Source organism: Fusarium pseudograminearum, chromosome 1 (genome assembly GCF_000303195.2).
Source record: "Fusarium pseudograminearum CS3096 chromosome 1, whole genome shotgun sequence".
Taxonomy (NCBI): Eukaryota; Fungi; Ascomycota; class Sordariomycetes; order Hypocreales; family Nectriaceae; genus Fusarium; species Fusarium pseudograminearum.
Genome location: NC_031951.1, coordinates 6,765,546 through 6,781,333, shown reverse-complemented (window position 1 = coordinate 6,781,333; position 15,788 = coordinate 6,765,546). Strand labels below are relative to the sequence as shown.

Genomic DNA, 15,788 nt, shown 5'->3' with positions numbered 1-15,788 from the left:
CCATGGTCAAATTCGAGTTTAATTTCATCACATTCATACGTCTTTCACATCCGAAATCTTGAATCCTCCAGGTACCAGTTTCTGGAATACCTGACCAGGGTCATACTTCGCTGCCGCATCCTTCATCTTCCTGATATTCTCAAGTCCATAACTTCCAAGAGGATTCTGAGTCTTGTCTGCGTAGTTCAAATATGTCCACTCTAGGTTTCCTCCCTCGATAGTGGCAGCAAACTCACGCAATTCTCTAACCCAAGCCTCAACTTTTGGTCGAGCAAAGGCCTCCTGCTCGGGTGTACGAACCATAGCGCTGGCTAAGAATAAGATGCCGTTGTGTTGATGGCGCTCAACACCCATGACGTTGCCGCCAGCTTCGACGCTGCGTTGACCAAAGATGGTTGGCAGAGGTTGGTATATGCACTGGGTGATGAAATTGCCATCAGGGATAAATTCTTTGAGTTCCTCCACTAGTTTGGTATGCAGGTCTGAAGCTTTGGTAATGATTCGGATATCATTTTTGAAGCAACAGGTAAACCAGGTGTTACTACAAGACGTTAGTTTCAATAACAAGTTGTTTGAGGACGAGTCAACTCACTGGTAATTGGGGGGAAGATTATAATCAGAAGCAATTTCTGCGACAGTTGTATTTTTAACACGAGTAGAAATCTCGGGCAAGGCAAGCCACTTTTTGTAGGCTGCAGGCCTTTCAATACCTTTCATGTTGGCATAAACAGAGGCTGAACCGATTTCTCCCAGGTCGGGCAAGTATTGAAAGACAGTAACGAGGTTGCTGTGAACGTCATTGGCCACATTTTCTGTGAACTCGTAGAGGGCTTCGATGACTTCAGGAATAGCTTGGTCGGGGAACATAGCCATTCCACCCCATACGCGACCATTTTTAATAGCTTTCATGGTAAAGTTTGTGGCGATGCCAAAGTTGTTGGAGCCACCCTTGAGAACTCTGAACAAGTCAGTGTTGGTCTTGTCGTCTGCAGTGACGATGTCTCCACTGGCGAGGACAACTTGGTAGGAGATGACGTTGTCACATCCGAAGCCCTGTAGTCCTGTAAAGAAGGTGTTTCCACCTCCCAAAAGAAGGCCAGCAACGCCAGGATTACCCTCACGGCCTCCAGCCACAGCACGGTCATACTCGCTCAGCTGAGCGTAAACATCTCGCCACCTGCAGCCAGGTCCAATATCGACTGTCTCGGTGGAGGCATCATATTTTATATGGTTCAAGTGACCGAGATCAACAGTGACTCCACCCTCGATGTTGTTTGATCCAGCCCAGTTTGTATGGCCACCGCTGCGAATAGCAAACTTGTGGCCAGCAGCTACAAGTGCCTTGACGATACTGGCAACCTCATCAGAGGTACGGGGCTGCACAATACATGCGGGTTTGATTTTGGCACTGTTGGACCAGTATGATTCCTGTCGAGCTGTAAAGTCGGAATCTTTTGGTACCAAGAGGCGTGCCTCGAGGCCAGCCGCGATAAGGCTTTCGGTGGCGGTGAGAGAATTCATGTTTGGATGAAGAAGATATGAGATGTAAGATGGAGAGGGAGGTTTGACCGATAAGCAACTTCTATCATTTCGGGGGTTTCCTAACTCCCTGATAAATGGAACGGATAAAAACTGGTTCTTGGTAGTGTTCTATTCGCCGGTTCAAATTGAGCCAAGTCATCAGAGTTGCATTTTCGCATTGACCATGGCTATTACTTGTTGAATTTTGACTGGCCAATTTCAACTCAAGATATATATTTATTTCCAGAGTATCTCCTAGGACAAGGTGCCCACTATGGAGTCGTCGGTTGTACGTGTCAACTTGCAAACACATTGTGTATACAGAAGATCAGGTAGAGTGTATTATTACTTGTGCGTCGATGGAACGTAGGTTGGTAGAATGTCATCTGGGTAGAATGAAATGACCGAAGTATCATCAGTGCTATTTCCATTCATCAAAAGACACTCCCAAAGACGGTGAACCATTTCGGTTGTGGGTATAAGTCCTTAGATATATGACCTATTGGGTAACAGAGAAGTTGACCTATAAGCTTTTGGGCGACAGAAATAAATAGCTTAAAAGATATAATGAAACGCATAATTTGACCGACTAAATTTGTCTCTTACGTGCCTAACGGTCAATGTCTCTGATACCCTGAGGATGCCGCTCTAGTGGGTAACAGAAAAGTTGACCTCTCAAATATTGGTGTACAAAATAAATAGCCTAAAGAGCATAGTCTGAGTAGCATAAGCTGATCTACTAATTTCGTCTCTTATGCTTCCAGCGGCCAATTTTTCTGATACCCTGAGGCCGCTCTCATTAAATCGTCGGGCGTTCGGCGGTGCCGGGGATTGCATATTATTCCCGTTAAGCAACCAGTAGAAGCTGAGGAACAAAAACAAGCTTGGGAAGTAAGCTTAAAACCCAATTCCACTAGACTAAACTACTTTGCTCCGAGCAATGAGCATTGCATTGCGTGATTGAACAGGTTCCTGTGCAATACAACCTGCATCTGCAAGTGTCGTATTGAACCCTTTGAGTACGTCATGACCCATACTTGTGGTAGTCAGTCCAATCAGCACGAGTACTGTAGGGTTCCATGGACTTAAGTTATCTGGTTACCTTGAAACCTGACGCCTCAGCGCCTCCGTCATGCAAGGCCTCGGGGAGTTCATTCAATCCCTCACTGTCCCAGGGTAGCAGGCTGGAGATGATCGACGTACCTTCCCCTCGACTTGGCTTGGGCTGGTGATGCAATACCGGGGTACCTAAGGAAGGCAGGAAAGAAAGGCCTACCGTCGGCTGCTCCCTACGAGATGGAGTACTTTTCTTCTCTTCCATTCTGCTATATCTGCAGTATCCCCGTCATTTTATCCATCTCCATCTCCATCTGCCAGCGCTATCCTCCATATTCTATTCACCCTCCCTACAATTGAGCTACATTATCGCATACAGTACTGGATCATTTATAGCACAGCCATGGAATCTAAAACCTCCACACTTGACGAGGCTCAACGTACGCCAAGCTCAAGCACTGCAAACAGATCGCCTTGGCTCGCATCAGCTTTTGGAGGTTCCAAAGTCACTATTGGTCCCCGCGTCGAACCCCTCGCCGAGCACTTGGCATCTAACCTTGTCTCCGAGACAGATAGCACCTCAGCTGTAGACCTGCACGACAAGCAGGTCGCTTCCGAAGCGGGAAATGCCATCCAGTACAGAACATGTTCTTGGCAAAAGACGGCTGGACTTCTCTTTAGCGAGTACATTGTACTTTCTATCATGAGCTTTCCTTGGTCCTACAGTCTTCTAGGCCTTGTCCCCGGATTGATCTTGACTGCTGTTGTTGCTGGGCTCGTCCTGTATACGAGTCTCGTTTTGTGGGAATTCTGTCTGCGACACCCCGAGGTTCGCGATGTTTGCGACATCGGCCAGATGATTTGGTGGAATGGACGATGGGCTTGGTGGTGGACGGCAGCCATGTTTGTCCTCAACAACACCTTTATCCAAGCTCTCCACGTCCTTGTCGGCGCAATCTACCTAAACACCATGACCGAGGCCGATAACATCAAGGGCTGCAGGACTGTTGCATTCGCCGTAGTAGTGACCGCCATCAGTTGGATCGGGTCGCTCCCACGTACCTTTAGCATGCTGTCAAAGCTCGCATTTGCGTCGACACTGTTTACTTTTGTCTCGGTCATATTAGCAACCGCTTTTTCGGGAGCACAAGGCAAGCCTGCTGGTTATCCTAGCAAGGGTGAGCCTATAATCTCGATATGGACGCCAAGTAGCACCACTCTTGTTACAGGCATGTCGGCTTTTATGAACATGAGCTACACGTTTATCGGCCAAACCACCATTCCCAGCTTCATTGCCGAGATGCGCGATCCCCGGTAAGCTATACTGTCAATTGGCAAAGCTATTGTCTAACCTTATTATAGCGACTTCCCTAAAGCATTGTGGGCTTGCACATGCGCCGAAATCGTCACCTTCAGCATAGTCGGCTCAGTCATTTACGCTTACACGGGTAACCAGTACATGGTCACGCCAGCTTTTGGTGTCCTCAATGACCTCTACAAAAAGGTCTCATATTCTTTCATGATTCCTACTATTATCTTTGTCGGGTGCCTCTACGCCAGCGTGACAGGCAGATTCGTCTTCTTTCGCATGTTCAAAGACTCAGAGCATCTCACTTCGCATACCTTCAAGGGCTGGTCCTGGTGGAGCTTCGTTTTGTTCCTCAGCTGGGCTGCAGCATTCCTCATTGCTGAGCTGATTCCCTTCTTCTCATCTTGTAAGTAACTGTACTCGACTTTGCTACTGAGCGTTACTCACCAATAATTTAGTGTTGTCCGTCATGTCATCTCTGTTCAACTGCTGGTTCGGCTTTATCTTTTGGGCACTGGCCTACTTTCGCATGCGAAATGCCGATAAGAAGGTTGGAAGGACACGGCAGCCTATCCTTGACTTCCTTTCCGTGACTCTAAACATCATCATTATGTTGACTGGTGTTTTGTACCTCACGCTGGGGACGTATGTCAGTGTTCAAGGTATCATAGACCAGTTTGAAGCTGGACAGGTGTCTGGTGTGTTTTCATGTAAGAGCAACGGCATTTGAGGTGGGGCATTGGTTATGACGCAGCATTATTATATGGCATTGTTTATATACAGTTTGTTCAGTATGGTTATAATAGAATACGGCAAGGAGGAAAGGGGTTTTGCATCTTTGAGTCCCTCAACTTCTGCACGCATAGCCGATGGCTATGGTTGACTTTGACAAATGAGCTAAGTTATCGTGAGATTTTGTAGATTCTGTGACCCACTGAAGATCACGGGAATCCCTCTATCCCTTCGCACTGATTACTGTCAAGATGAAATTACGTAGAGACCTTGGTAGACCCAAGACGACAGTGAACTTGCCAGTGCCTACATGGACGCCCCGTCTAGTAAGTAACTGCGATTCGCAGCAAGGGTGCTTCTATAGTGGCAACATGGACGCCATGATTCAATGTCAAGGCAAACGTAATCTTGCAGCTATTACAAGAGAATAGGGGAGTTGTTGCAAGATCATACAGCCATGCACGTTGACAATAGCTGGATCCGAGCTTTATATCACAAACGCCTGAAGGTTACTGTGAGAAGGGTCTCAGCACAGACTATTCAAGGACGTTTTATAATACCTCACTAAAATCTAGCTACTATAGTGATTAATGGCCAATTATGGGGGGTTGGATGAGACCACAATTACTTGTTGCGGTCAGCCAAAGGGTCACAGGGCAGATACTTGGCGATGCAACAATTAATATCAATTCTCCACCAACAGAATAATACTAATTATAGAAAACCTGGAACTATTTCCATACTCTTCAACGCCAAATAATATTCTCTTATATAAGCGTTGTTGTTGGTGTCGCTCAGTCAAGACCCTACATTGTGGTAAGCGCCACGGTGAGACCAGTTTCCACTCTGCACGTTGAGCAAACATCGAACTAATGAGAGCTTAAATTCCCATGCATGTTTGTTCATCATACGACTCGGACTCGTATAGAATAACAACGAGGGTATCAAAATATATCTAATGTGATTCGTTCGGGGGTGTTTCATTGATCACGGCTAGAGTATCCGATAGCCCCAGATTTGCTAGTCTAGCTCCTTCAAAGATGTGGCAAAACGGGTTCTAACTGAATATAACTGTAACTTGACACTCGTCAATGAATCAGATCAGGCAATTCATCATCATAGAGGACTACAACGTCTCCTTGACTCATCAAAACAGTAATTTAAACGAATTAGTAGCCTGTGGTCAAGTGCCAAGTCATGCACCTCTACGGAGGCGACGCCCTGGCACTAGACAAACTGAATTGTTGCAGTAGACTCAGTTGTAGATAGCGCCCAACCTAACCAACACTCACTCATAGTCATCATACACCGAGTCCATCGGCTGCATATCCCGGCATATAAATTCTTACTCTATCCCCCCTCCTCGGAAGTTTTGCTTATCTCTCTCATCTCAATTACCTTTCAAACAATCTCTCTCCATGTAAATTCACTGCCATCCATTGATCAAGACCCAGAAACTCGTTTGTGATCAAGAGGTGTTTTTAGCTACCACATGACATACAACCAACACAATGCAGAGGACAGCTGCCTAAAAAACCAGCACCGAGCCTGCCCTGTGCAGGACGAGTCTATCAATTTTAGTCCTTCTTCCACTTCCCCTCCGCCGTCGGTGATCCAGCGCGGCGATCCCGAAAAATCACCATCGGCCCCGGTTACGGCTCCGGGCCTCGAGTACACCGAAACCTCCTCCACGGACAACCATGAGCCTAACCTCGACTTTCCCGAGGGTGGCCTCCAAGCATGGCTTGTAGTCTTTGGCTCCTTTTGTGGCATGTTTTCCGTCTACGGTCTCATTAACACCGCTGCTGTGTTTGAGTCGTACTTTTCCGAGAACCAGCTCAAAGACTACTCGTCATCCCAGATTGGTTGGATCTTTAGTTTATACCTGTTTATGGTTTTCATCGTGGGCATTCAAGTTGGGCCTGTTTTTGACAAATATGGCCCCAGACTTATTGTTCTTGCCGGTGGTTTACTCATTGCTACCAGTCTGTTCATCCTCAGCATTTGCGAAGGTAAGTAACTTTATCTGCCACGGACTTGTACAGAGCAATCTCTAACGTATGTGTACAGAATTCTACCAGATCCTTCTGTCATACTCGGTCGTAGGCGGTCTAGGAGGCGCCCTACTCAACTCTCCCTCCTATGCATCCATTGCCCACTGGTTCAACGTCCGCCGCGGTCTTGCAACAGGCTGTGCAATGACCGCAGGATCAATTGGCGGTATTATATTCCCCATCGTCCTGCAAAAGCTCCTCCCCACCATTGGCTTTGCGTGGACAACCCGTATCCTGGGCTTTATCATCCTGGGTCTTACCGTCCCAGCGACACTCTTTATGCGATCACGTCTTCCACGACACAACAAGGTAACTTCTGTCTGGCCGGACCTTGGCATCTTCAGAGACCTCAAGTTTACCTTTGCCGCGTTTGGGATATTCTTCACGGAATGGGGTCTCTTTGTGCCGTTGACTTATATCGTCTCTTATGCTGGTAGATACTCTGGTAATCCTACCAGCTCTTACACGCTCCTTTCGATTCTCAATGCTGGTTCATTGCTCGGTCGTTTTCTCCCTGGCTTTCTGGCAGATAAGATTGGCCGCTTTAATGTCATGCTTCTTACCCTTGGGCTGTGCATTGTCTCAGCTTTCGCTCTATGGTTACCAGCTGGTGATTCCCAAGCCATGATCATCGCTTTCGCAGTCGTGTTTGGCTTTGGTTCTGGCTCAAACCTGGGTTTGACACCTGTCTGCGTTGGTCAACTCTGCGACCCGCGCGACTACGGACGCTATATCTCGACAGCTTTCATGGTAGCTAGTTTCGGAACCCTCAGCAGTCTACCCATCGCCGGCGCTCTTCTCGAAGCTGGAGGCAACGGCGATGCAGGCTGGACGGCTCTCATCGTCTTTGATGGATTGTCGTATGTGCTGGCGCTTGCCTGCTTCCTCGCTGCGAGGGTGTTGGCTGTTGGCTGGAACGTGAAGAGCGTCTACTAAGACTGTTCTTTATTAAAGATGTGCGCAATGAACTGAAATGTCATGCGACGCGCACATGTTGAATTGTCAAAGGGCTGATGTGGTTACGATTGGTCCGGTGATCAATTATACCAGCCGGCCATGCATACCAGGGTCAGAGAATCAACTGACTTGGTCGGGATACTTCCTCGGAAGTGTATCTTGATATTGTTACTTTCTTGACATTCATTCAAAGACTTATTTAAGATATTTGCTTGCAATTAGCAACATGAGGAGGACAGGTTGAAGCAGAGGTGCATAAAAGAGGTGGGATTTACACTCGTTAAACAGTAGATAGAATACATTCGTTCTTTAGATAGACAGACAAGGTCAACACTCACTCATTCACTCCCACGGGATCAATCAGGCTCTCAATGTCCGCGATTTTAATCGAAACAATGATTAGGACTTACAAGTCCGTAGCAAAAAGAGGGTCCAGAGCCCCTACAGCGCCCAATGACGCACCTTCCCGTTAGTTATCGCTCTCACCGAGAACCCGCGATTAGCCGTGTACCAAAACGCTCACCTGTACACGGGGACTTCTTAGTGGTTCTCGTCACCTGTAACCCCCGGACTATCCATGTTCCGCTCGGCACAGTTCCTCCGAGACCACCCGTAGCGCAGAGACAAGAGTCCAGCATCAAAAACTGACACACTGCAGAGGTAACAAAATTGTGTGAGTCGACCCGTTCTGGTTTAGGCCGTTAGATCCCGGCCACGGGATAATCTTGATACGAACAAGAACAAGCTCCTGTATCGACGTTTTTCCTTTCTAGCTCCTCCAGTCCAAGTCCCCAGAAATTGAACCCCCCTCTAATCTTTAAACGTTGCAAATCAAGAAGCAGCGTTAATCCTTTCTCTCTCTTTCCCTCCTCCCTCCTTTTTTCCCACAACAGAATACCCCATCATGCAGTCCATCACCAGAGCCACTCGCGCTTCTGCGCTGAAGAACGTTGGCCGCCGCGCCTACTCTTCGTCGCAGTACGCCAAGACCATCAACAACCTGCGCATCAACAGCGACACCAAGGTCATCTACCAGGGATTCACCGGAAAGCAGGGAACGTGAGTATTGCAGACAGTCGGATTTGTCTAGCAGAACAATTAAAACTAACAAATGACGTAGTTTCCACGCTGAGCAAGCTATCGAATACGGTACGGTCTTCCCGCTATATCGATCTCGACACACATACATACATACATACATCATGATATATACATACACATGTGACAGGGGTTCAAAGACTGACAATCCATTGAATAGGCACCAAGGTCGTCGGTGGAACAAACCCCAAGAAGGCTGGCCAGACTCACCTTGGCCTTCCTGTCTTCAAGAACGTCTCAGAAGCCGTCAAGGCTACTGGCGCTACCGCTACTGGTCTCTTCGTCCCGTACGTCTACTCAACCGCATAACGAACCAAAACGCCCCTAACAATATCTTTCAGTCCTCCTCTGGCCGCTGCCGGTATCGAGGAGGCTCTCGAGGCCGAGATCCCCCTCGTTGTCTGTATCACTGAGGGTATCCCCCAGCATGGTAGGTTTTTTATTCATGTCCGGATCACGCCCAATTGAAGGTTTCTAACCCAGGGCCCACTTAGACATGGTTCGCATCACCGACATGCTCAAGACTCAGGACAAGACCCGTCTCGTCGGCCCCAACTGCCCCGGTATCATCGCCCCCGAACAGTGCAAGATTGGTATCATGCCTGGTTTCATCCACAAGCGCGGTCGCATCGGTATCGTCTCCCGTTCCGGTACCCTGACCTACGAGGCCGTCAATCAGACCACCCAGGCCGGTCTCGGTCAGTCTCTCGTCGTCGGTATTGGCGGTGACCCCTTCTCCGGCACCAACTTCATCGACTGTCTCAAGGTCTTCACCGAGGACCCCAACACCGACGGTATCATCATGATTGGTGAGATTGGTGGTTCCGCCGAGGAGGACGCCGCCGAGTTCCTCAAGCAGGCCAACACCGTCAACGGTGGCAAGCCCGTCGTCAGCTTCATCGCTGGTATCTCCGCTCCCCCTGGACGACGAATGGGTCACGCCGGTGCCATCGTCTCCGGCGGCAAGGGTGGTGCCGACACCAAGATCAAGGCTCTTGAGGATGCTGGTGTCATTGTCGAGCGCTCCCCCGCTGGTCTGGGCAAGGCTCTCTACAACGAGTTTGTCCGCCGCGATCTGCTATAATTTTATAACTAAACTACGTCTACGTCTTCTGAGCGCATTCGACGTTTCGGAAGATGAGATAAGTGTCTCAGTTGGGGGAAGTAAATGAGTCAGTAGAGCCCGGTTCATATACTTGACCGAGGACTCACTCATGGAGGGCTATTTGCATCATATTGCATGATTTCTTCGTACGTACCTGATAGAGCAAGGATGGTCTGGCTGGCGCGCAGGCTAGATTGTGGAAAGAACCATTTGGTGTTGAACTTCCACAGGCGAGTGCGTGCCATAACATAACCCTCAGCACGCAATGCGCCAAAATGTCACATTACACCATGAACTACCTATCTAATGTCGAAAAGTGTTTCAAGCTATCTTTGATCAGGAGGCCATGCACGAGCATGGTTTGTTGCACGTGAAAATGTCGTAAATCGTACTAGATATGCATGGTACAAGCTGCCAAGCATCAAACCACAATGTCACATCATATCTCGACTTTGCATGATCGCTACTAAGTACGTCTGCCATTTTGGCCACAGCAGTACTTCCGTCCTGTGGCCTTGTCTATGTTGAACAGATGAAATAAAACAAAAAAACGAAACAAATCCGGAACGCAGTTTAACTCCCCATACCATGCTCAAAGTCGTTTATCAGAAATGCTGTTCCTCCTCTTTAGGTGCTACGGGGTGATGAATTATTGCTCGCCGAGGAGCCTAGCGACAATGTCACCCATGTATGCCTCCTCCAACACGTAGTCTCGGCCCCCGTTACGCTCAATACCAATAGCAATGAAGGCCTCGACAACATTGTCGAGAGGAAAGCCCATGTTGACGAATCTCTCGACGAGGTCTTTGTTGTAGCCCATGTACCTATATGCCGAGTTAGCCCTCGTTGCTCCTCGTTCGTATCGGACACATACCGGGCTGCATCGACTTTGGGTGGTGCAGGAGCGCCTTCACTTTTGTATTGACTGAGATCGACATCTCTTCGCGGAGCTCCAGCGTGTTGAACAGCCCAGTCGTGGGCCTTGGCAGCGAAGCGTTCAGGGCTCTCCATCATCATTTTTGCAACCTCTGCGTCTTGGGGGTCTTTTGGGTTTGGGCATTCGAGCAGCATTCGAAGAGAGAGGAGGGCGGTCTTGATAGTCTGGACGGGAGACCAGTTGGAGCTGAGTGTGTCGAGGCAGATGGCGCCCTAGAAAGGGGTTGGTCAATAACTGCTTACTTGCCTGCCCCCCCATCATACTCAGTCTCTTTCCCATCCGTTCCTTATTTGCAGCTCGTGTACCTGAGACTTCTTTGCATCTTCTCATCTGAAACTTACCGTCTGACTGCTGACATTGGGGTGCCAAATCTTTGTGTCAAACCTCATCGACGGTGCCTTGAACGGATATTGATCAGGAATCTGAATGTCGATGGTGTAGGTGCCGCCAGAGTAAGGGGTGTCTGGAGGAGCGGGAAAGCTCCCCTTGAGATGTGTCATGTTCCCCTCGGAAACAAGAATCGCATTTACACCCGAGCTGTCATGATCATGTTGGATGTCTGCAAGTTCCTTCATTATACGACGATCTCTTGACATGATGTTGACTGCAGGGCGATGGTTGTCTGAAGATATCAGGAGGCTGTTTATTTTTGTAATTAAAAAGAATGTCGGTTGGTATGAAGAGGCAAATATGTAACCTTGGGGGTAAGCTTTTCTAGATGGTCGTGTGCAAAAGACTGGGTAGATTTGGTTGGGTTGGCGATGGAAGGAGGGGTCCTAGATTTTTGTCAGGCTGTGGCGTAGCGTCCAGCCGACGTCACTCCACTGGGAGAGACCGCTAAGAGCTGCTAGCGTCCGTCTTGTGGGGGTGGTTGCAGCTGGTTGTTCAATAATAGATGGAGGATGAATGGATCACCACCTTTCTACGAAGAGACCAGAAAAGGTGAGTCTGTGGGATCTTTCTATAAGTGAAGTTTCAAGTACTTGAATACAAGTAAAGCTGCAAGTCTATTCTGTACATTTTTCATCATTTGAAGCTCGGATAGCTTCCAGCAGTCGACAGAAGTAAACATCATGCCACACGTAACCGTGTAACACCCCTGTTTGCTGTAGCTGCTTATTCATTCCGCCTTGTGTCTGTCTGTGTTCACGGCTAAGAAAGACGTTTCATGTTTGCCTCATCTAAGAATTGGCTTTCAACTGCTTTCTCTTAAGAATGGGGAATCTTTCAACGGGTCAAAGCTTTCTTTATACCTGCCTTGGTAATCTTCCTCAAGCTTCTCAGCTACCTGGCTCAGCAAGGTTCAACAAGTGTCTCATATCATAATGCCTACTGAGGCAACAAAGTTTCCCGATTAAATGACATCTCATCAGCCAATCTTCTGCTTTATAATGATTTTCTAGCATGCTCCGCCTTTATTCACAGAATTAGTTATTGTGCTATAGCGGTGTGTCCTCCGAACGTTGGCGACTACTAAATGTACTTACAAGCAATAGAAGATTACCCAACTGGAGGCGTAAAACAGAAGCACAGTAGATCATTCAAATGGCTCAAGTAAATAATTACAATCAAAACACAAATCTAAACAGTGATCTTTATCATACGAATTACATCTTATTTCATTGATCAAAAATCATACTATCGTCAAACTTCACGTGACTGTCATCTCCAACACGTGACTGGGCTGGAGCTGCTGTCGTGTTTCCCTGGCGCCTGGCGCTCGCTTTCATCATCACTAAGCTCTGGAGCCTCGTCCTCGACCTCTCCTCCACATCAAATCACCTCCACAATAGCTACCCTCATTCATGCAGAGGGAATCCCGACACATAAATCATCAATAGAGAATATATTGAGCTCCAGTATATCAATTCTCCAGGATGGTGGGTTTTCCGCTGCTTTTACGGTGTCGCTGCAGCTACTAACGTTATCTAGGGTCAAGGTCAATCCGGAATGGGAGAAGGGGGGCGTGATGACAAGGACAAGAAGGCAAGCAAATCAAATCTACTTCAAGCCGTCTTTTCTAACAATCTTGTAGAAGGATAAGCCCAAGTACGAGCCGCCGCCAAGGCCTACAACGCGAGTTGGTCGCAAGAAGAGAAAGGCCGGTGGCACCAGCGCCGCACAGAAGCTTCCCGCCGTCTACCCTACTAGCCGATGCAAGCTTCGACTCTTGCGAATGCAGCGAATCCACGACCATCTCTTGCTTGAGGAGGAATACGTCGAGAACCAAGAGCGTCTGCGAAAGGCCAAGGCAGCCAAGGAGGGCCAAACCGCTGGCACCGATGCCGACGTTGACCGATTAGCAGACGAGCGTGGCCGTGTTGACGATATGCGAGGAAGCCCCATGGGCGTTGGAACTCTGGAAGAGCTCATTGACGACGACCACGCCATCGTCAGCAGCACAACCGGTCCTGAGTACTACGTCAGCATCATGAGCTTTGTCGACAAGGATCTTTTGGAGCCTGGTGCCAGCGTACTTTTGCACCACAAGAGCGTCAGCATTGTTGGTGTTTTGACGGACGATGCCGACCCTATCGTCAGTGTGATGAAGCTCGATAAGGCGCCAACCGAGTCATACGCCGATATTGGTGGTTTGGAGCAACAGATTCAGGAAGTCAGAGAGTCAGTGGAGTTGCCACTACTCCACCCTGAGCTATACGAGGAGATGGGTATCAAGCCCCCCAAGGGCGTTATCCTCTACGGTGCTCCCGGTACTGGAAAGACACTATTGGCCAAGGCTGTTGCCAACCAAACATCTGCTACTTTCCTACGTATAGTGGGTAGTGAGCTTATCCAGAAGTATCTTGGTGACGGACCTCGACTTGTCCGACAACTCTTCCAGGTGTGTACCGTTCTTGGACAGGTCTGATCTCTACTAACATTGTCAGGTTGCTGGCGAAAACGCACCCTCTATTGTCTTTATCGACGAAATCGACGCTATTGGTACGAAGCGATACGACTCGACATCAGGCGGTGAACGAGAAGTCCAACGAACTATGCTTGAGCTTCTCAACCAGCTGGACGGTTTCGATGACCGTGGTGACGTCAAGGTCATTATGGCCACCAACAAGATCGATACCCTGGATCCCGCTTTGATTCGACCTGGACGTATCGACCGAAAGATTCTATTCGAGAACCCCGATCAGAACACCAAGCGCAAGATCTTCACCCTCCACACTTCAAAGATGAGCCTTAACGACGATGTTGATCTTGAAGAATTCATCTCCCAAAAGGACGATCTTTCCGGTGCCGACATCAAGGCCATCTGCTCCGAGGCTGGTCTGCTGGCCCTTCGAGAGCGAAGAATGCGGGTGCAGATGGCGGATTTCCGATCGGCACGTGAGAGAGTGCTCCGTACAAAGCAGGAGGGCGAGCCAGAGGGTCTGTATTTGTAATGTACCAGCGCGTTTGGGACAGAGATAGATGGGTCTCGGTCGTTTAATGAGGAATAGACGTTGAACAACAGCAAATTTTGATACAAATGATTGTTATGATGGGCATTAATTCTAGGTCGGCAAATTGCCCTAGGACTCGATGCAGAGTAGTGACTCGTATTGCATTGTCATTTTACATGACTTGAACCCATGTTGTGAGCAAACCATCGATATAGTAATGCGGTTATCCCATTTCCCTTTAAGTGATTAAGTCCGGAACTCCTGTCCTTTCACAATTTGAATAAACCATTATTCCCCTCGGTACAGTCCGTATCCCATACACGGGTCCCAAAACGCAGACATATCATGGGGATCCCAATCAGCCCCAATGCCGAGTTGCCAGACGGTGCAGGCGTAAAACTAATTGCCGTTCTCCTTCTTCACAACCTCCCCGTTCTGCACGCTGACGGGGGAGTGGCTGTACAACCATCGTGCAACAACAAAACTACCAACCGCCCAGCCCCAAACAAGCACTGCGATAGATGAGGTGACGAGCAGAGCTGGCACGAGGACCAACAGCGCGACACCGATCCAGAAGAGCGCAAATACGATGGCGGCGCCTAGAGCGAAAAGAATGGTTGATAGGGAAAAGGTGAGGAACATGAGAAGAGGGAGGAATGAGAGGAGAAGCTGTGACACAATGAAAGACTGTTGCTGTTAGCTGACGTTGGCGCGGAGGGTTCGGGAAGGGTAACTTACAAAGAGAACAGGTCGCGAGGAAGCAAAAGCCATACTTTCATCATATGCCTTTTGTCGTGAAGGAGGAGGGACAACTCGATCGACAGAGTTACGCGCATACGTAATAAAGCCAGATGCTTTCTCCTCTGGGAAGTCCTTCCATGAGTCCTTCGTTGCGCTTGGAGCCATTGTTGCTATTTTGAGGTTGTGAAGAAGTCAGTTAAAGAGAGAAGTTACAGAGAATGAAATAAGAAGAGAGTTTCGTTTGATGAGATGAAGAATTAGTTTATGGTGTTTGTTACAATTGTCATGAGAAGGGAAGGAGATGAGGTTGACGGTTAGCTTGACAGGGGATGACGTGGGGGATGTGCTGGTGCGTACGGGGAGGGAGCAACCCCGGAGGGTTTGTGGCCAATCAAGTAATACAGATGAACGGCTCCCTTTCTTCACATCATTCCAGCTTTTGATACGGATTGATTGCAATATCGAGGTAGATGCTCAATGATAGGGTATTCATGAGTCAATGGATAGCACGATACAAGAATGTTCTGAAATAATATGCATTACTCATGAGATCGTCACACATCTGGATACCTTCACAACACCAGGAACCAGATATTGTGGCAGCACAGAGTGAACAACCTACTTCCAGCATTGCCTATTGATTTGACTATCAGTCCCCATCGGTTTCTGCAAATGAAGTCATAAGGGCCATGCCTCTCATCACAGCGCGACGATCGACTTATCTTCTTGGATATACTTACACATGGCTTGGTACACGTCCTTGTCATTGGGATAGTGGTACTCGGGCCTTCAGTTTTCAGTTGACCTTTGTAGGCTTACTCTTCGCCTACGATTCTCACAACGAAGAGATCAAGTGACACAAGCATTCATCGCACTTCCAGTT

At 48.3% G+C, this 15,788-nt stretch overlaps 7 protein-coding genes across 7 annotated transcripts, besides 1 other annotated feature; 4 read left to right on the top strand and 3 right to left on the bottom strand.

Annotated features, from left to right (window-relative positions):
- Positions 1-33: 33 nt before the first annotated feature.
- Positions 34-1,521, bottom strand: FPSE_05124 (uncharacterized protein; the record flags this gene model as incomplete). The annotated part of the gene is made up of 2 exons (XM_009258242.1): positions 34-541; positions 593-1,521. 2 exons carry the CDS (start codon positions 1,519-1,521, stop codon positions 34-36), a joined length of 1,437 nt encoding a protein of 478 aa, XP_009256517.1.
- A 1,459-nt stretch (positions 1,522-2,980) lies between these two features.
- On the top strand, positions 2,981-4,616 carry FPSE_05123 (uncharacterized protein; the record flags this gene model as incomplete). The annotated part of the gene is made up of 3 exons (XM_009258241.1): positions 2,981-3,891; positions 3,940-4,292; positions 4,345-4,616. 3 exons carry the CDS (start codon positions 2,981-2,983, stop codon positions 4,614-4,616), a joined length of 1,536 nt encoding a protein of 511 aa, XP_009256516.1.
- A 1,494-nt stretch (positions 4,617-6,110) lies between these two features.
- Positions 6,111-7,608, top strand: FPSE_05122 (uncharacterized protein; the record flags this gene model as incomplete). Its single annotated transcript, XM_009258240.1, has 2 exons — positions 6,111-6,630; positions 6,689-7,608. The coding sequence occupies 2 exons, from the start codon at positions 6,111-6,113 to the stop codon at positions 7,606-7,608; spliced, it is 1,440 nt and encodes a 479-aa protein (XP_009256515.1).
- Positions 7,609-8,533: 925 nt separating this feature from the next.
- On the top strand, positions 8,534-9,811 carry FPSE_05121 (uncharacterized protein; the record flags this gene model as incomplete). Its single annotated transcript, XM_009258239.1, has 5 exons — positions 8,534-8,688; positions 8,750-8,778; positions 8,888-9,014; positions 9,069-9,157; positions 9,222-9,811. The coding sequence occupies 5 exons, from the start codon at positions 8,534-8,536 to the stop codon at positions 9,809-9,811; spliced, it is 990 nt and encodes a 329-aa protein (XP_009256514.1).
- Positions 8,807-8,847: a microsatellite.
- A 670-nt stretch (positions 9,812-10,481) lies between the features above and the next one.
- Positions 10,482-11,365, bottom strand: FPSE_05120 (uncharacterized protein; the record flags this gene model as incomplete). The annotated part of the gene is made up of 3 exons (XM_009258238.1): positions 10,482-10,656; positions 10,707-10,981; positions 11,111-11,365. 3 exons carry the CDS (start codon positions 11,363-11,365, stop codon positions 10,482-10,484), a joined length of 705 nt encoding a protein of 234 aa, XP_009256513.1.
- A 1,281-nt stretch (positions 11,366-12,646) lies between these two features.
- Positions 12,647-14,314, top strand: FPSE_05119 (uncharacterized protein; the record flags this gene model as incomplete). Its single annotated transcript, XM_009258237.1, has 4 exons — positions 12,647-12,649; positions 12,805-13,611; positions 13,658-14,150; positions 14,280-14,314. The coding sequence occupies 4 exons, from the start codon at positions 12,647-12,649 to the stop codon at positions 14,312-14,314; spliced, it is 1,338 nt and encodes a 445-aa protein (XP_009256512.1).
- Positions 14,315-14,563: 249 nt separating this feature from the next.
- On the bottom strand, positions 14,564-15,070 carry FPSE_05118 (uncharacterized protein; the record flags this gene model as incomplete). Its single annotated transcript, XM_009258236.1, has 2 exons — positions 14,564-14,851; positions 14,903-15,070. The coding sequence occupies 2 exons, from the start codon at positions 15,068-15,070 to the stop codon at positions 14,564-14,566; spliced, it is 456 nt and encodes a 151-aa protein (XP_009256511.1).
- Between the last annotated feature and the right edge of the window lie 718 nt (positions 15,071-15,788).